Here is a 17,352-nt window from a genome sequence, read left to right on the forward strand (position 1 = left end):
GATAGCAGAGAGGGAAGGGCATGTGGGGAAATGCACCTTGGGATCAACCGCCCAGCGGCCGGCCGATATTAATTGAATCAACTCGCGACTGTGGCGCGTATGAACGCAGATGGAGAGAACAGCGGGACGAAGCCACCAGACAACAAAAGCGAATTGGTAACCAAAATAATCAGCTCATGTATTACACTTTCGAGTACTTGACGTCTATTTCATGCAGGGGAATCCACATGGAAAGGAAGACGAAGCTCCAGGAGAATCGGACCCGTGCTGCAGCGGAAGTCGCGTTTTGGCGCCATTTTCGCGTCCCGGCGAATTATTCCATTTTGGATCCACTGCCTATCGGTTATTCCGACCAGCTTCACCCACTGCAATGGATAAGGCCGAAGCTGCAGTGTCTTCGTTTTTCAATATCAACCCCTCATGAAACCTCTACGGCGTCAGTTGACATCGTTATTTCCACGAGAAGAATGGCACAGTCTCCTCCGCAGCCTCCTCCGTGAGTGCTCTTACCTCCCTGACCCTATCGCGCGAACCACATGCCACAACAAAGTCCTACAACGATTTCGCCGATATCATGATGAACGAAGAGATCGCATTCTTGATAATATCGACAGATTGATGAAACTGCACAAAGAAGCCCGGGCCTTCCTATCGGTTCTACAACGGGCGAATGACGGATATCCGAGAACGCTAGAAAAAGTGCTGAAATTGGCCTATGGACGCACTGGGAAACGGAGGGTCCAAATGCTCAATGATCTGCTTGCGGTTGATGGCCCATCCGACACAGAAGCGGTTAAAGCTCTTGTTTCAGGCCCAGCTCAATTCGAAGAGGGATGGGAACCGCCGAGAGTGTTAATGGACTTGCTGAAATCCCAGAACCGCAACGCGCAGCTGGGTAATCGCTCTCGCCTCCCTTCTAAGTTCCTCCAGGGTCCTGCTACTTCGGAGAAAAATTCCTGGGGCAGAAATATGCCTTTAGTCCGTCGGAAAAACATCCGGCGTGAGTGGTATAATACTGTGTTTGGAGTTCTGCTTCCTCCTTTGCCGGACGTGGAGCTAGGAGTATTAAATGGCTTGGTTTCGGGCGATATACCGTGGACCGCGACGAAAAGAAGATCAAGACGACACATTACATCTTCTGTAGAAGCTAGCGATGTAGACTCGAAGGGCGGGGTACTACGGAAGGTTCTGACTGATGGACCGCAAAAGGAAGACACATTCGGTCTATATACAAACGGACGTCCCCACGAGATCACAAGACGGTTCATGATCCGGCATTGGCAACGGATTTCATGTATGGTCCCACGCCACCACCGGGATCCCGAGACGGGAAGACACGTTTTTGAATGGGATACGACTGTATTCCACTCAAGCCTTGCCCTTCCCGTTAAGAGGGGAGGTTCGCAGGAGATCTTTGGCGGATTTGATGTTGAACTGGACCTGCCAAAAAAGCCTAAAGGCCCCTCACCAGTTCGGTGATCGGCGAGTCTCCATCATTCATTGTGTATGATACAGATATTCTCCATGTAATTATAGATTAGCGCTGTGCAGATTCCCGAAGTTCAGACCATCCTTCCGTCGCGACATCGCAAAGCTTAACCCACAACGGGGCCTACCCTAACTTCTCCTCGTTTATGTAACTCCTCGATATCGCGAATCTTCTCGTCCTGCTTCGCCCGTTGCTTCCGTTTCGCCGCAAATCTCCTCTTCGAGCCAAATCTCAGCTTCGTTATGAGATCAGCAGCTTGACCTCGCGTAAGGTCAGTGTGCCTTATATTACCCTCGCGGATGTTGGACGCATTAAGAAACCGTATTTGTGACTGAGATGCCGCGTAGTTACGCCACTGCTGTCTGGTAGATATGTAGCGGTTGTCAAAGTTGGAAGCTGCAAATGTATCGGCTGCGCGAACGGCAGACTCAAAGTCCTCTGCGCTGACGACTAATCGTGGGCGGGTGTATTTCTTGGTCTCATCAGCAGATTTGAATGTCATCACCTGGTGAACCGTGTACTGGGGTAATTGCCCGTCCCCCGAGTCTTGTCGTTCCAAGCTCAACCACCCCGTCCCACCCGATAGAAGGTATCGGTTATCATCGACCCGAACCCAAGCATTATGGCTGATGGAGCGAATGTGCTTTTCAGATTTCATGTCATGGATTAGGTCGTAAATAGTGTCATATTTGGTGAACGTGAGTTTTACGTCTTTGGGCATGTCTGGTTCGCTTCCAGAGGATAGCAGATCCCCTGGCTCTCTATTGACTTCGTCTGCGCTAGTTTTCTTCGCTTTCATATCTTCCGCTGTCGCTTTTTCCACAACCTCATCAGGATGAAGCCCGAAAAGCGTAGGAGTAGATATTACCCCCGTATCCAGTGTGGCTACCATATCAATTATATGGCAGTCCTGCTTGCCTGGGTATAAGCGTAAGCCTCTTCCAATCATCTGGATAAGAAGGTTGCGCGACCGCGTTGGCCGCGCAAGCAATACACAATCAATGTTGGGTATATCTGTTCCTTCTGTGAAGAGGCCGCAATTGAGCAGAACCGGAAACTCCCTGTTTCTAAACTTGTCCAGTTGTTCATCTCTCGTTACCTTTGGAGTAGTGCCTGTGATGTACCGAGCATCAATTCCCGACTGTCGAAAAGTGTCGGTTAATTGTTTCGTATGTTCAATGTCAACGCAGAATACCAAAGTAGATTTCCGTTCCGCTGCGTTAGCCAGCCACGCACGGACAGTGATCTCGTTGGTTTGGAGGGTATTGACAGCTTTGGATAGTTGTCCCAAGGCAAAGTCCCCAAATTTGTCCTTTCGGACCCGTGAGAGATTTGCCTTGGATTGAACAGTGGTAAACATAGCGTTGGCGAGCCAATTCTCATTGATCATGTCCGTGTAGTCCTTATGGTACACAATATGATCAATGGCGGCGCCCAGCTTGAGACCATCAAATCGTGAGAAGGTCGCGGATACACCAACTAGTACAGGGGAATCGGGAGATTTGTCATTGAGTCCGAAGTGCGCAAGTGCTGTGCGATACGTCGGGGCGACGATATGATGCGCCTCATCCACCAAGACCAGCTTGAAGCGGCGAGGATCAAACTTTGCAAGCCGCTCCCCTGATGTAAGGCTCCTGACAGAGGCAATGATAATATCGCCGAACCCCGATGCAACGCGATTGCCCATCTCAATCTCCACAGTGAGGTCCGGGTATGCGAGGCGACAGTGCCGGTACGCTTGCTCAACCAGCTCTCTCCGATGAACGACAATCAGGGTCTTGTCTCCATTTTCACTTCGGTGGGGTATCCTTCCGATAAGCTGAGTAAAGATGACCTAGAAATAAGAAAAAGACGGCCAAATGTTACTGGTATATCAAAAGCAAAGATAGACAAAATATCACTCACCGTTTTCCCAGAGCCTGTGGCTAAAGATATGCCTAGGCGTTTATGCCCTTGGTCAACATGGTCTAGTACCGACTGAATGCATTCTTCCTGATAGTCTCGGAGCTTGATTGCTGGTATTTCCGGAGTAGCTGTTGCAAGCGCGGAATTCCATCTCTGTGGGTACTGTAAGGTCCTTAACGGCTGCGTCCGGAAGGGTCTGGCGGTCCGAGAAAGTAACCCAAAGGCCAGCCCCGGTCTGACTCTCCGATAAATAAATTCCATCCGGAAGCCATGGACTGCGTATGATATCTGCAACAAAGCACGCGCCGCGCAAAACCGAGCATGTCGCGGCCCGATACCGAATGAAGACAAACAATGCAAACATGGTCTTATCAGCGAACAGCGATAACTGACTTTTCTTTCCCCTCAGACACTTTTCTCTCGCTGGAAGCTCCCAAGAAGAGACCAATCAACATTTTGAGTATTTTCACGAATCTACATGTCATGATTAGCACGCCTCCACGAACTTCATCCATGTCTCAGCCGCCATTACATTCTCGACCTCCGATAGCTCGACCATGAGCAGCTCTGACCTCTACGAGTCTGAGGACAGTGACGGACTATGGGATTCTCCTTCTATAACACCACGAGCAACGAGAGGGACACGTTCTCAGGCGTTGAAATCCTTACGCGCATCACTTTCAGATTCCTCGATCGAATCGTACAGGCAATTTCTCCACCAGACATTCAAGGACAAGTCTGACAGCAGGGAAGACAAGTTCAACACGACGCAGAATGGAGTTGTGGCCTGGACTCCACAGGAGAAACGGATCCTTTTCGACGTCTTGGACAAGAAAGGGCGAGATGGTATCCGGGAAATTGCTGCATCAATCGGGTCCAAATCCGAGCTTGAAATCCTGGAGTATATTAGGCTTCTCCAGAAAGGTGTGCGACGGCAGCATTTTAACGATACACATTCCAGAACAGCTATTCTAGGCGAAATCCCAGCTGCACCTGAAATCGGTGAAGAATGTTGTCACTCACTCGACGGGTATGCTGAGTTTCTTTGCTTGGAAGAGCAGAGGGAGGAAGATAGTGCCGGTAAAGAAAAGCACAAGGATCTGTGGATCATCAACAAGGAGGTTGCAGAAAGGCTAGAGGCAGGCAATGCTGATCATGAGAGCAATATGAATGTATCAGAGACGGATCAAGACCTCGCAATCGACGTGAATAAGTTGTCGGATGAAAAGTTCACACCTAAACTCAACGTCAACTCTGCGGCCGCATTTTTCAAAATAACCAAATGGATTCTGCTTTCAGAACGCTTTTTTATGAATTTTGGTGGCCAGAGGTTAGAAGACAACTGGGTCAATGTAGCCTTCAAAGGTGAGACCCCGTCGATGACGGCTGATGTTTTAACCGAGTTCTATGAAATTGCCCTCGCTGTAACTCGCCATCTGATCCATGCAACGCATTTCTTTGCCTCGTCGAGAGTACTTAAAAGCGGTAAGGCGAGCCGTCCTTCAGCGACAGTCGTGAGATCGTTCGATGTCAGAAGAGCGGCCCGCACGCTCAAGATGAAGACTGAGAGCTCCGAGTTTTGGGTGGGGTTAGCACGGCGTTGCAGTCTTGATGTCGAGGATAGACGCCATAGGAAAGGCTGGAATCCTATTCCTTTGGATCATGATGAAGTCGAATCCCTACTGTCTCAGAAGGAGTTGCCCCAAGAACCTTATGGAAGGGTCTCACGAAACTCGAGTTCAATTCCAGGAAAGGACTTGGACAATATCGCCAACGATCTTTCATCGGAGTTCGTCGATGAAGAGTCGAGTGATCCTGAAGATGAGCATGCCGAAGCACTCGATAAGCAACACAATTCAGCCGAAGAGCTGATATGCTGGACCACGATGGGTCAGTCACCCCCGGAAATCCCAGAAAGCGAGTTCCCAAGCAATCAAATCCCTACGAGACCATCAGGGAAACGTAAAACAACAGAAGAGCTAGCCGACTGGCGCGACCGAACCTTATATCGGAGCGAATGGGAAGAGTACGGTTATGAGACCGAAAAGATAGACAGCGAGTTGGAAAACCGGCAAAAGAGGCGCCGACTAACGGCCCATTTTCGTCCACTTTCCAAAGTCCATTCATGGGGCATCAACCGGGAATCCTCAGATCGGAAAGGAGAAGGACGACAGGGAGAAGAAGAAGCAGCAGCAAATGCGGATTTAGAATATCAATCCGAGGCCACCGACCCTGAGTTCCGACCAGGATCCACGGACCATGGCCAAAAGGCCAAGTCAAAGTTCATCTCTCGGACAAGCTCTCGCAAACGTACGCCTGTTTCATATGCGCCGCCGCCGCTGCTTGACTTTGATATGGAGATGGGAGTAAACTCGGAATCAAATGATGAAGACCCAAACCCAGATAGCCAAAAAGACCACGAAACAATCATCCAACAAGAGAGGTCTGAGGATAAGGATCATGAAGAAGAGCGCGTTTTCTCTGGCTCGGATGATAATCTCCCCATTCCTCAGGAAAGAAGTATTTCATCAGAGGCGGAGGACGACAGCGACGACCAGGATGAGCACCTTTACCTATCTACCCGGCCGAGCCCATCCGACTCGCAGTCGGATTGAAATGTCTCTTATTTATCAGTATTTTATGACTTTTGTGATATCTTGGTTTGTCTCAATAGCATACCGTGGAGTTTATATTTCCATCCGGAGTTTTGGATGCGGTCGATATTGGTATAGGAGCATTGAAGGAAGTCTGAATTTTTATTCGCCGAACTCATCTATCAGGACCAAGCGATGGAGCTTAATACATTATAATCTAAACCAAGTATGGTATTTCCGCAGCGGAACCTCACCTACGAAATTGAAAGGAAAATAGCATAAACCTATAATTCATGTGACTTTATTGTATAGCATAAGAAAAAGAAACACATAAACTCCAAAATACAAGAGTAAAAAAATAAAAGCGCCCTTTTTCCTAACACTCGTATGATATTGAATCGCATCGACAACCGGACCCAGACCCCGGAGGATAATAAGAAAGATTCAGCTTCAGTCGTTCACTACCTTAACTTTCTTTCTGCCTCCCCTTCTCGTGCCACCTCACCTACCCAAATTGTTGTACAAAAACAAGCAAGCTTATAGATTATGGATTACGAATCCAGAAAGGTATTTCATTGCTCCACGGCCACTGAAAATCAACAACCCCATAAAAGTACTCAGGACGGATGTATTCACAGATCCAGAGTCTTGAAATCTGTGCCTCCTGTGGCGCTCAAAGGCTGCGGGGCTCCAGTCGCATTACCACCAGGTTGGAAGTTATATCGGTTGTTGATTCCTGCTGTCGCAGCATCCGCGGTAGGCCCTCCGTTAGCACCGTTCAGGTTAACGTTCTGAAGGGTATCTTGGACCTCCTTCACGCGCTTCTTGAAGGCTAGGCGGTCTAGGAAAAGCTGCTGGCGGGCGAGCTCGAGTTCTCGACGCTCCGCCTCAATGATTTCTTCCATCTCGTTGAATTGCTGGAGCTTGATTTCGAACTTTTGCAGGCTGACGTTAACCGCGGCGGATACAAGGCGGGTCATTTCGCGTTCTTCGTGGGATGCAAGAGCTCCCGCGCGCGCCGCAGCAGCGCCAAGGGCAACGGTGGAAAGTGAAGCCTTGGGTTGCTTCTCGGATGTTTCTGTCGATTGCTCCTCCCGAGCAGTGTCCACGTCCATGGAATCCTCGCTCTTCACAGCGGCACCCTCCTTCTCCTTGCCCTTGTCTTGGGACTTTTCTGCAGTGGGGGCCTTGTCGAGCTGCTTCTTGAGCTCCTTTCGGATCTCATCTACAGATCGACCAGCGGCTGCGGCAGCTACTGATGGCTCAGCCATTTGAGCTAGAAAAGCCACCACAGACAAAACCGGGTTCTCAACGTGGCTGATGGGCTCACGTCCGGGACCGGCCCGAACTTCAGGGCCTTCCTCGAGATACTGGTCCTCAATCTCAAGCTGAAGGAACTTCATTACACACTCTTCTCTTGTTCTTGTGCCGACGTGAGACGCAATTTGCTCCCAGTTGTCATCGAAGTTTTCGAGACCCTCCAAAAGGAGCACGAGCTCAGAGTCGGACCAAGGAGCATCCCGATCAGGAACCCGCGAGTATGAGGCGTCTTCAAGCTTGACGAAGTCTGAAGCGTTGTGGGTGGACGGCATCCTACCCTGTAAAAAGCAGTTGGGGCAAAGGTCGTACTTGGAGTCTGAAGCATTGGATCCACCAGTGGCAGGAGTCGACTTCGCATAGTGGAAACGAAGGCGTGTGCAGTCAATACCACAGGAGAAGCATTGGAACTTCTTCCGAGGTTCTTGCGACGCAGCTTCCAAAGCCTTCGAAGCATCTCCGGTACCATTGGCACCCGCTTCGCCGTTGGCCTGCTTTTCCTTATCCTCACCGGCTGGTGTCACCTCCTTGCCCTTGTCATCGTAGATATTGCGACGGATCTCGAGATTCAAATCAGCCTTGGCTGCGGGAGTTGCGGAAGCGGCGCGCTCTGTGGCTGGCAGAGGCTTGCCAGGCTTTACGAAGTGGTTCGGGCCGGGCTGGAACGGCTGGAGTCCTCGCGGCGTGTCGGCGACAACTCTGAAATGGCCGGTAAAAGGGGGTCCAATGTTCGAAGGTCGCGTTTGGGGATCCACCTGCAGATAAAACATCAGAAACCATCATCACCAGCCACACAAGCGAATCGAAGCTCACCTGGTAGTTAATCAAGCCCCACTGTTCGAGGAAAGAATGGACACGCATGATAGCGCACACGTCCCCAGCAAGGTTACGGCGGCAAGCTGTGACAGTAAGGTACTCGATTGGGTTCAGTCGGTAGGTGTTGATCATGAAATCTCTATAATCCTTATAGACAGCGGGCGTCTTGCTGCGGTTCCTTCCGTTGAAGAACTCTGCCAAAGCCTTCTTCTCAATCGGATGGATAGTGTGCATATCGAACCACGTCGAATAACTTGGGAGGATAATGGCGTGTGTTTGGGAGACAAGGTGAGAGCGTGCTGAAGCTTCGAGCGATGACTTGCCCTGCGCAGACTGCTCCTCAGAACCACCTTCAGCGCCCGACTGTGCAGCAACGTCCGCCAGTTCCTCGGCACCCTCGCTTTCCTTCTTCGCCTCGTTCTCTGTGCCACCCATCTCCTCGTCTTCCTCTCCGGTGTTCCCAGGCTTAGGCGACGCGGGGGCATCTAGCGGATTATCAGTCCCCGGGGTATTCTCTGTACGTGTCTCAGAAAATGTTCGACGCGATCGCAATCTCGTCATTGTCCATGACTGCGAGGGGCGGAGCATGCGCAACAGCATTGCTTTTTCTCAGGGGACGGAGGTGTGAAGATACTCACCAGAGGCATTGACAACATCACCCGGAGCATCCTGACCAGAGGTCACTTGGACGTCGTCAGCAACGCCGCCCGAAATGGCAGTGTTCTCATCCATGGTGAGCGATTGATGTAATCGAGATGGGTTCACGTCGCGAGCACGATGCGAGCAAGGGTCTTCGCTATCCTCAAAAAGTCGACGGGTGCGGGAAACCGAATCGCATGCAGCACTGGGTAGATACGTCGAATGCGATAAAGGGCGGAGAAATCGAAGATAAGAACAAGCGGGTATCGACTCGCTTGGGGATGGCTGGAGCGAGATCTACTTGGATCTGATGGCGTTGAGACTTTGATCGCTTCGTCGCGACTTCGCGCCAAGAATTCTAACCTGATTTGGTGCTTACATAAGTTAGTAGTACGCTAACCTCTTTTGATCTATAAATGCCTGGGGCATTAATATAGCCAGAGGTTCAGTACACGCCGATGAGCTTGTACATTGAAAATAGTTAATAGGCATCTGCAATTAGAATCGCCGCGCGTATAGTAAATTATTTTAATGTTACCCAGGATACGGGAAGGGCACTTTTGCTGCGCATCTCCCTGCTTCTTAAGCCGCAACCATGACCTTCTCACCCCAAGCCACCGAGGATAGGATTCTATCCAGCCTCGCTTGAATGGGTGGAATACCCGTCTAGTTTGGTGGCGTCCATTGATTTTGGAGTTGTTGTTTCCTTTTCCACGCCGAGCCAACGAGGGTGGCTCATTTCCTAGCATTATGTCGGTGCATTCAGCAGAGCTAATGTCCGAATACGTCTCTGATCCAGCTCAGAGCATCAAATCTCCTCGCGGGACATTCACGCCCTGTTTTCTAGTTAGTCTCAGGCCCATAGAAGAACTTTTTATCAGGAAACATACAATATAGTAACATTCAAGTCTCCCGAAATCTTGACACGCAGGTCAACCTCACGCGGCGTTTCAAAACTAAACAGGATATTCTTCAATTCATCAGGCTCGATGTTCCTGCTCTCTTCCTGTTCTTCATCATCGTCTGGCTCATCAGCATCCCCCCTGAGTGTGTTTATCCTAAAGGTTCTTGAGCTTTCGTCTTCGGTACCTAACTCGTCATCAACGCGTGCTTGTCGTTGGTCCTGTTCAGGTTCAGATTCATGTTCCTGGTGCTTATTTGAGTGGCCCGGGCCTGATGATGTGGAATCATTCGTATTGTGGGTTTCTTGTGATATTGAGAGCCCCGCCATGCGGCGTTGGACCTCCTCGGGGGTCTCTGGGATTGAATCTTTGACATCGCCGTTGGCATCGCCGTCGCAGTTGTCACGCTCTTTCGGGCCTTTTTGAACCATCTCCGTACAGCAGTACTTTGCAGTTCACGGCTTATTTGTGTATTTTTATCTCTGCACTGAGAATAAGAATTGTAGTAGACGATTAGGTTGTGGTATCGAGTTCATTTGAAGGGAAAGGGATGAATGTGACGTCATTCTATTTTTGCCCTACCAAGCGACATGGGTTTACAATCTAAACGCTACGCGATATATTTTGCTTCATAACAAGAGAGCGCTGTTTAAATTATCGAGGTACCCTAATTCAGCTATCGGGGTTAGCTCATGAAATTAATTTCGAGAAACCAATCTGACCAGCGTTCGTCAGTTGTAAATGCTGCTTGATGTATACAGACAACCATTAGGGTTATCAAGACACCCCGAGGATCGAATCAATACTACTTTACTATATGCCATCATTACCACTGTCTACCGCGTCCAACACACGTTAATTTCAACGTAAACCAATGGTTATCTCATTCTAATACCAAATCATAAGTATTTCCCATCCAATACCACTAAAGAAGGCCCATCAACCAAATCCATACACATCGTTACGCAGCATAAATAATAGCAGCCAAAATCCAAAGGAAATCACTCCCTACCAGAAGCAGCAGCCTTCTCAACATCCCTATCAGCAATAACCTCGCCGACATCCTCATCATGCTCGATATCGAAATCCCTCCCGAGGTTCTCCGGCCCCAGGAACGTAATAATGATCGTGTACGCGAAGACGCAACCCATGAAGATACAAATTACCTTACCGTAATCAAACCTCTCCTCGCCCTCTTCCGTCGATGGGAGCGGGAACCGCTCACCGATGGTCGACTGGATAGTCGAACTCGCCGAACTAACGAGGTTACCAAGCTGATACGCCGTTCCGACGGTGAATGTGCGGATTGAACCCGGTGAGAGCTCCATCAGGTGGATTGGGATGACACCCCAGGCGCCCTGGACGCAGAATTGCTCGAAGTAGGCGGGCGCCATGATGCGGTGGTTTGTGATGAACGTGTAGGGGTAGAGGATGGCGCCGCCGACGATACTGATTATGATGATTGAGAAGCGGCGGCCGAAGATTTGGGAGGCCCAGCCGCAGATTGTGCCACCGGTTAGGGCGCCGAGATTCGCGACGACTTGGGTTACTGTGACAGCGTCGCGGGAGAAACCAAATTGGCGCTCGATTAGGGTTGGATAGAGATCTTGGGATCCGTGGGACTGTTTTGGTCTTGTAAGTACTTGCTTCATAGAAGTTAGGTTAGGCTAGATTACGCACCATGAAGTTGAAACCAGCCATGAGAAGAACCATGTAAACAAGAAGCAACCAGTGTTTCTTCAGAGCGACCTTGCCCTCAGAAATGAAAGTAGAGGTTACATTTCCAGGCAGTTCAGCTCGAAGCGACTGGCGCTCGCGATAGGCATTCGTCTCGGGGAGGCAGAGACGGAATGCGATGGCCAATACAGGCAGACACCCAGCAAACCAGTAGAATGGTCTCCAGCCATGGGAGGTGGTGTCAACCAGCGCGCGCGCAAATGCAGTCGCCAGAAGGTATCCAAAGGCATAACCCTGCTGAAGCAGCCCTGAAATTATACCGCGCGCCTCCCTAGGGCAATCTTCGAGGGCCGTCGCAGCAGCATTCCCGTATAGACCACCCATGGCGATACCAAAGAGTGCGCGGACAGCAAGAAACTGCTGGTAGGTTTTTGTGAAACCGGTCCCGATCTCGAGCGCAATGAAGAGCAGGTTGTTCACGACGAAGGGCCACTTGCGACCCCAGCGGTCAGAGGCGATTCCGAAGGTGATCGCGCCGACACTGCGGAGCATAAGAACTAGGGTTATACCCCAGGTGATGTCGCTGATCTCTTTGTCGAATTCTGCTGCGAGCTGCGACGTAGTCAGGGAGACGGTGAAGAAGTCCAGTGCGTCAAGGGTCCATCCCAAGAACGCGACCTAGTATAACTCGTTAGTACCGGGGTCATAATAATACAAGAGTTGATCGAAACATACCGAGAAGAAAAGCCACTGCTGTCGGTTCAAAAGTAACAAAGCTTTGAACGGATTCGGGGCCTTGCGCATCGGCGGCTTCAGGGTCGGCACTCGGTCCTTCAGGTATTGGACGCAAGTTCCGACCAGGCCAAAAGACCTGGCGCTCGGCTGCTGAGAAGTAGGCGCTTCAAGATGGCCCGCGAGGGCCTTGTCTTGCGACTCGACCATTGCAGTCAACTGTAGGGGAGCGTGAGGAAAAGAAGCAGTGCGGGGTGGCTCTGGGAAACAAAATCCTTGAGGAGCGAGAGTGGCAGAGTTTTATAGGAGACGGCACAATAAGCACGAAATGCAGCCCCGCGGAGGAAACTGACAAGCCAGCAGGACGTGAGTGGCACTCTGGCGGACTACGGAGTAGGTTGTCGATCGATTGCCAGAAGAGAGCATGCTGCTGGGAGTTTGGCGCTTTAATAAATTATGAGATTCCTACACCTAGAGTTTCTACCAGAAAAAAAGCCAGGTCTGACCATGGTGGCCAGACAGTGGAACAGGGCCCCGTCGGGGGTGGTTGAGCCAGCGACTCAGATCGATGCAGGGGGTGATGTCCCGTGGGAGAGTAAAGTCTATGTTGTATGTCGACGAGTTCCGAGCCGTTATTATTTCTCTCCAGTCTCCAGGCGCCTGTGTGTCTCGGGTGTGTTTCTCTCCAGACTCCGCACTCTCCCCACGCGCACCGTCCACCGTCAGCTGGGGGTGGAGAAGTGATTGTCCCCAGCCCACCCACATCATAGCCTATCCTGCAATAGACTGCTGGCGAGAGGTTAATAGGAGTAATATAGGCGGGTAATAATATATCACTATCTTTACTCGATGCTATATCGGAGTAACTGACCATGGTTCCCCAAATTGTTGGCTGTATGCCCAGACGCCTTGTTCCCTCTTGGCTCCCGAGCCAAGAACCACGCAAAGCTTCGCCCACCGGGTCGACCAGAGATGATCCCCCAGAACAGTGAAACAATATCTGGATGTGTTGAAACGGACGCCATACAAGGTGGACTTCGCAGGATTCCTGTTGACTCTGCTGATGAGGAAATGCAAATCCCGAACTCGCGAGCCGTGACAGCTGCCCGCGATTTCCAGCTACCGATCTCGGGGTCCCGGACGCTGGGGCTTACCTGTTCCGGCCTAGTCCAGATGAGGGTTACATCGTCCCGTTATTTCTCAGGAAGTGCGAGTCAGGCGCAAACTCAACCTGCATCATTATCTTATGTATTCATGCATGCTCTCTAGCATTGGTACAGCCATCTATATCCAGATCCAACATTATATACAACCCTATTACCCTCTGCGTCAGGGGGGAAACTCTATGCACTTTCGCGTGGTGAACATCAGTCACAAATGTACAGCGGCGCAACAAAAAGACAGTGCAATGCAATGGCAGAAAAAAAAACACGCTCCCGATAACTCCATGAAGGTGCTGGAAAGCTGCAAATGCTTTGGAGAAGAGATGTAAGCGGCATCATAGTCATGGCTTCTTTTTCGTGTAGCTTCCAGGTTCAGACGTGTAGGATGCCTCGTCTCCTTCCACCATCTTCCAGAATCGCCCGAGGGAGAAACCGCTGCGGAAGATGTAGATGCTGACGAGCCAGGCAGCAAGCACGTTGACTAGATGATGTAATAGGTAGGCGTAGGAGACTCCGTATACCGCTGAGTAAACCGCAATGCTGAAAAAAAGAATGGAGGTGATGTGTTTTAAGCTGCGTCAAGTCAGTCGGCGTGTCTACCAGAAACGCTTTAGAGACATACCGTGCGCTGACCCTGGGGACCATTGAACCAGTAGTCATGGTCTCCACGAGAATAATAAAGGGCATTATGGACAACACATTGTGATGCGACGAAAACGGCATAAACCAGTGTACAACCAGGTTATGCGCCCAAACAAGAAGAACAAGTATATTAATTGGAAGAACCCAAAGCATTAAAATGAATATTGAGTGTGCGTAGTTGGCGAAGTTATAATGGGCCGTCGATCGCTGCTTATTATTAGTACAATCCATGAGAGAATGTGTGTGAACAACTCACGGTTTCCTTGGCATGCCACTGAGCACGCACACAGGTTGCCAGTTGCACGATGCAAGCCACCAGATAGGCGAACTGGTACGGTATCGCTGTGGATACGAGAACCAATAGAACACCCATCTTAATCAACCGTCGCCGAGGACTCGGCGCGGGAAAGACGGGGAGACATCTAGAAAATTAGCGATGTTTCAGAACCGGCGAGATTATGAAACTCACCCCTTGTCATCACGTCTGATATAGCCATACTTGCTATTCCAAATGCCATATACGAAGGAGAATATTTGGAGGAGGATGAGAGAAACATAGTTGAGCATAACACAAACTCCAACGGAGATAAGGCCAAATAGTGGCACTAAAAACCAGAAGAATGCATCCTGGGACCCAAGGAGAAGATCGTTCTTCATGAAGTCGATAGGCGTCTCAGTTGCATTTGTTGCCCAATGGAAAGGGTCGTCTCCAGTCGGAAGCGCGGTAGAACTGGCGAGAGAAGATGCAAGTAAAGACATGGCCAGTAACAAAACCGGCATGGACGAACGCAAGGCACTGTCTAAACCCTCGGCAAAGGTGATGAAGAAGCCACTCTCGTCGTACACTTGGAACTGTTTGCGTAATGCGAGCGCAACCACAAGTAAAGGAAATGCGGCAAATACCGTCCTGTACCGCATCACCAGCTCGCCCAAGCTGCTCAGGACGTCAACCGTCAAAGTAATGTCAACCGTAGAATCGGATGTTGGGTCTGTCCATAGCTGAAACGAAACCCCATTTTGACTTGTTTGCCGGAGGGGAGGGGGCATGTACGGCGCGAGCCCGTGCAAGTTCACGTTAACCTGGTCAACGTTGACGAAAAACTTCGATTCATGCGGATCCGGGATGGACTGGCGCAGAAGGGGAGAAAAGAGTTCTTGCGAGTCGTCCGTATCGCGGTGGCGGACAACATGGAGTTTATAGTCCAACAAGCTCGAGTACAGAGCAGGAATCTTCACTTCAGTGAGCATCGGTCTGTTGGCCGGTAAGCGAACTTTCAATCCTGCGCTCAGAAGTCCACCTAGGCCTATCCGGGCTTTGATCAAGGCATCAGAGCTATCTGAGAACTCAGCAATGACCCAACCTTTCGTGGGTGCACGGGCCTTATCGACGACTGCCACAAACTGATGCTCCGAAAGGTCTTCCAGGTCATATTGCAAGTAAGAGAACGGCCTGACGCGATCATAGGCATTCTTGGAGGTGCGGGTTGACGCAGGAAGGTGGATTTCGTCGACTGCGGCGTTCTTGCATGCAAGACGCGTTGAGCCGCTGCTGTCTGACAGATCCATATTCATTGCAAACACGGTCGACACCTTCCCATTGTGTAGAGGAAACACGCTGCAAAATAGAACCTCCAAACTGCCCTGTTCCCCTGGTCTGTCCAAGCGCTGATCAGTGAGTAGAGTGAATTTCTTGCCAGACACCCCTTGCGGGGGTACAGGCAGCATGTGCACGTTAGGGCCCGTGTGATGGCCAAGTTCGCGAAGCACTAGTCGCTGGCCTTGGGCTAGAATTGTGTTCGTGTGGTCCTCCAATGTTAACAGCGTGCTCGGCTCTGTAAGTTAGTTAGCAATTATTCAAATGTTACCAAGACCATGTCAAAAATCATTACCATTTCGTGCGAGCATCCTCTCTGATACCTGCTCTAATCCAGTCAGGTACCATTTCTTAAAAATTCGCATCCGCTCCGCTCTGGGCTTAGTCTGGCTGGCTCGCCGAACATCCACAACCTCGAACAGTGACTTTATAATGGCCTTCCGGAACTGATCACACCATGTAATGGAAAGATGGTCCACGCCGATCCATACATTAGGGATTGTTGATGAGAATACAGTGAAGCCGTGGGTTTCCGGAACCAGTGACGAAATACTGGCATAGTCCGAGGGCACAACGGTATCCCGAGAGCCACCGGCAATGGAAATCAGTGTTACGTGCCACAAAGGGTTGTTGTTGGCCCAAGTTTGCGAGTACGCCTCGCGCCAGTAATCGTTTATCTGCTTGTAGGTATGGACAATGTCCGAATCGAACGAGACCGGCGCCTTGGCGTGGGGTGCCGACATGGTGATGATCGTGTTTACCGAATTCTCCTGGTAGTTTGCCATTGTCAACGACGTGCGCGCGACAATCCCTCCCATCGAGTGTCCAATCAGTATTACGGAGCTGGGGTCCGGGAGGTCCGAATCTCGTCGTGTTCGCCGAGGATCATGGTATAGCGACAGTATATAAGACACGGCTTCATTCACGTATTCCGCCTGATCAAGCAGCGTCTGTCCATGAAATGCCGCCATATCCTCATTGAAGTCGATCATGAAGAAGTCCAAACTCCGCGTTCCGGTCTTCAATCGTTCCTGGTCGTGCTGGATCACTTGGGCATAGTGTCTCGAGGCTTCGGCGGCTAGCGATCGGACTTGGCGGTAGCTTCCTGCGTTTCCGGGTAAGAACAAAACGGGTGCGCCTTTCAACTGAGAGGACAATCAAAGTCAGTCACTAAGTCATGAGGGCCGCAAAACGTATGAGGGTGGCGAGCTTACTCCCAAATTCTCCTGGTTGTATGGATCCACGCCTTCCTCCCTATACAGAAAGAGGTTATATTTACTGGCAAACCGCGTGTGCTCGGTGTCAAATCCCACCATGCGGAGAAAGGTCGGACTCATCACCGGTACCCCACAGCCATCGCTACCAGTCTGAAGCGCAGAGAATGAACGGAATATCGAGAAGAGGAAGAAGCAAGCGAGGATCGTAGTAAGCGCTGTCAAGATAGAGCATGTCCAAGGGCTGCGAAGACGAGAAAGGCGTGATCGATGGGGTGAGTCGGGCGACGCCTCGATAGAAAGGCGCTGCGGCGGTAGGGGCATCGCTGGCGAGTATCGAGGGTCGTGGGTTGTCCACGTCGCGGTGGATGAAGAAGATAGGGTCCTCCACGTGCTTGAATTTCTCGAACGGGGGGTAGAATGGCCGTTGGCGTCTCGACGGAGGTCGATACTGGTCCCGGTTCTAGCTACCTCAGGGCGCGGCTTCTCTGGAAGGTCAGGGCCAGGGCCATGGTTGGGTTCACTGGTGCGGGAAACCAAGGGGTCTTCGGCGTCGTCCACGGAAGGCGAGCCAGACGAGCGTCTGTGCATTGGAAGAGACAGAAACTGTACTCATCCAGCACGCAGGGGGCCGATCGGGGAGACTGGAGGCCGATTCCGTGGTGGTT

General features: G+C 50.8%; 7 protein-coding genes across 7 annotated transcripts; 1 reads left to right on the plus strand and 6 right to left on the minus strand.

Moving 5' to 3' along the window:
- The first annotated feature begins 33 nt into the window (after window positions 1-33).
- On the plus strand, window positions 34-1,716 carry ASPSYDRAFT_447108 (uncharacterized protein). Its single transcript, XM_040846897.1, has one exon. It carries the CDS (start codon window positions 421-423, stop codon window positions 1,477-1,479), a length of 1,059 nt encoding a protein of 352 aa, XP_040698933.1. The 5' UTR covers window positions 34-420; the 3' UTR covers window positions 1,480-1,716.
- On the minus strand, window positions 1,596-4,120 carry ASPSYDRAFT_60872 (DEAD/DEAH box helicase; the record flags this gene model as incomplete). Its single annotated transcript, XM_040849913.1, has 3 exons — window positions 1,596-3,323; window positions 3,395-3,547; window positions 4,064-4,120. 3 exons carry the CDS (start codon window positions 4,118-4,120, stop codon window positions 1,596-1,598), a joined length of 1,938 nt encoding a protein of 645 aa, XP_040698934.1.
- A 2,152-nt stretch (window positions 4,121-6,272) lies between these two features.
- Window positions 6,273-8,853, minus strand: rscE (putative RSC complex subunit (RSC8); the record flags this gene model as incomplete). Its single annotated transcript, XM_040840076.1, has 3 exons — window positions 6,273-8,060; window positions 8,119-8,674; window positions 8,756-8,853. The coding sequence occupies 3 exons, from the start codon at window positions 8,851-8,853 to the stop codon at window positions 6,621-6,623; spliced, it is 2,094 nt and encodes a 697-aa protein (XP_040698935.1). The 3' UTR covers window positions 6,273-6,620.
- A 394-nt stretch (window positions 8,854-9,247) lies between these two features.
- On the minus strand, window positions 9,248-10,167 carry ASPSYDRAFT_49295 (uncharacterized protein). The gene is made up of 2 exons (XM_040847805.1): window positions 9,651-10,167; window positions 9,248-9,596 (listed from the first exon to the last, which is right to left on the minus strand). Exons 1-2 carry the CDS (start codon window positions 10,091-10,093, stop codon window positions 9,590-9,592), a joined length of 450 nt encoding a protein of 149 aa, XP_040698936.1. The 5' UTR covers window positions 10,094-10,167; the 3' UTR covers window positions 9,248-9,589.
- Window positions 10,168-10,663: 496 nt separating this feature from the next.
- Window positions 10,664-12,281, minus strand: ASPSYDRAFT_158768 (sugar transporter family protein; the record flags this gene model as incomplete). The annotated part of the gene is made up of 3 exons (XM_040842756.1): window positions 10,664-11,284; window positions 11,343-12,017; window positions 12,075-12,281. 3 exons carry the CDS (start codon window positions 12,279-12,281, stop codon window positions 10,664-10,666), a joined length of 1,503 nt encoding a protein of 500 aa, XP_040698937.1.
- A 122-nt stretch (window positions 12,282-12,403) lies between these two features.
- Window positions 12,404-13,206, minus strand: ASPSYDRAFT_447890 (uncharacterized protein). Its single transcript, XM_040846907.1, has 2 exons — window positions 12,943-13,206; window positions 12,404-12,857 (listed from the first exon to the last, which is right to left on the minus strand). The coding sequence occupies exons 1-2, from the start codon at window positions 13,094-13,096 to the stop codon at window positions 12,526-12,528; spliced, it is 486 nt and encodes a 161-aa protein (XP_040698938.1). The 5' UTR covers window positions 13,097-13,206; the 3' UTR covers window positions 12,404-12,525.
- Window positions 13,207-13,575: 369 nt separating this feature from the next.
- On the minus strand, window positions 13,576-17,275 carry ASPSYDRAFT_93154 (uncharacterized protein; the record flags this gene model as incomplete). Its single annotated transcript, XM_040852789.1, has 6 exons — window positions 13,576-13,807; window positions 13,857-14,083; window positions 14,133-14,298; window positions 14,346-15,708; window positions 15,766-16,615; window positions 16,685-17,275. The coding sequence occupies 6 exons, from the start codon at window positions 17,273-17,275 to the stop codon at window positions 13,576-13,578; spliced, it is 3,429 nt and encodes a 1,142-aa protein (XP_040698939.1).
- Window positions 17,276-17,352: the final 77 nt, after the last annotated feature.

The sequence above is a fragment of the Aspergillus sydowii genome, assembly GCF_001890705.1.
Source record: "Aspergillus sydowii CBS 593.65 unplaced genomic scaffold ASPSYscaffold_12, whole genome shotgun sequence".
NCBI classification, from domain to species: Eukaryota; Fungi; Ascomycota; class Eurotiomycetes; order Eurotiales; family Aspergillaceae; genus Aspergillus; species Aspergillus sydowii.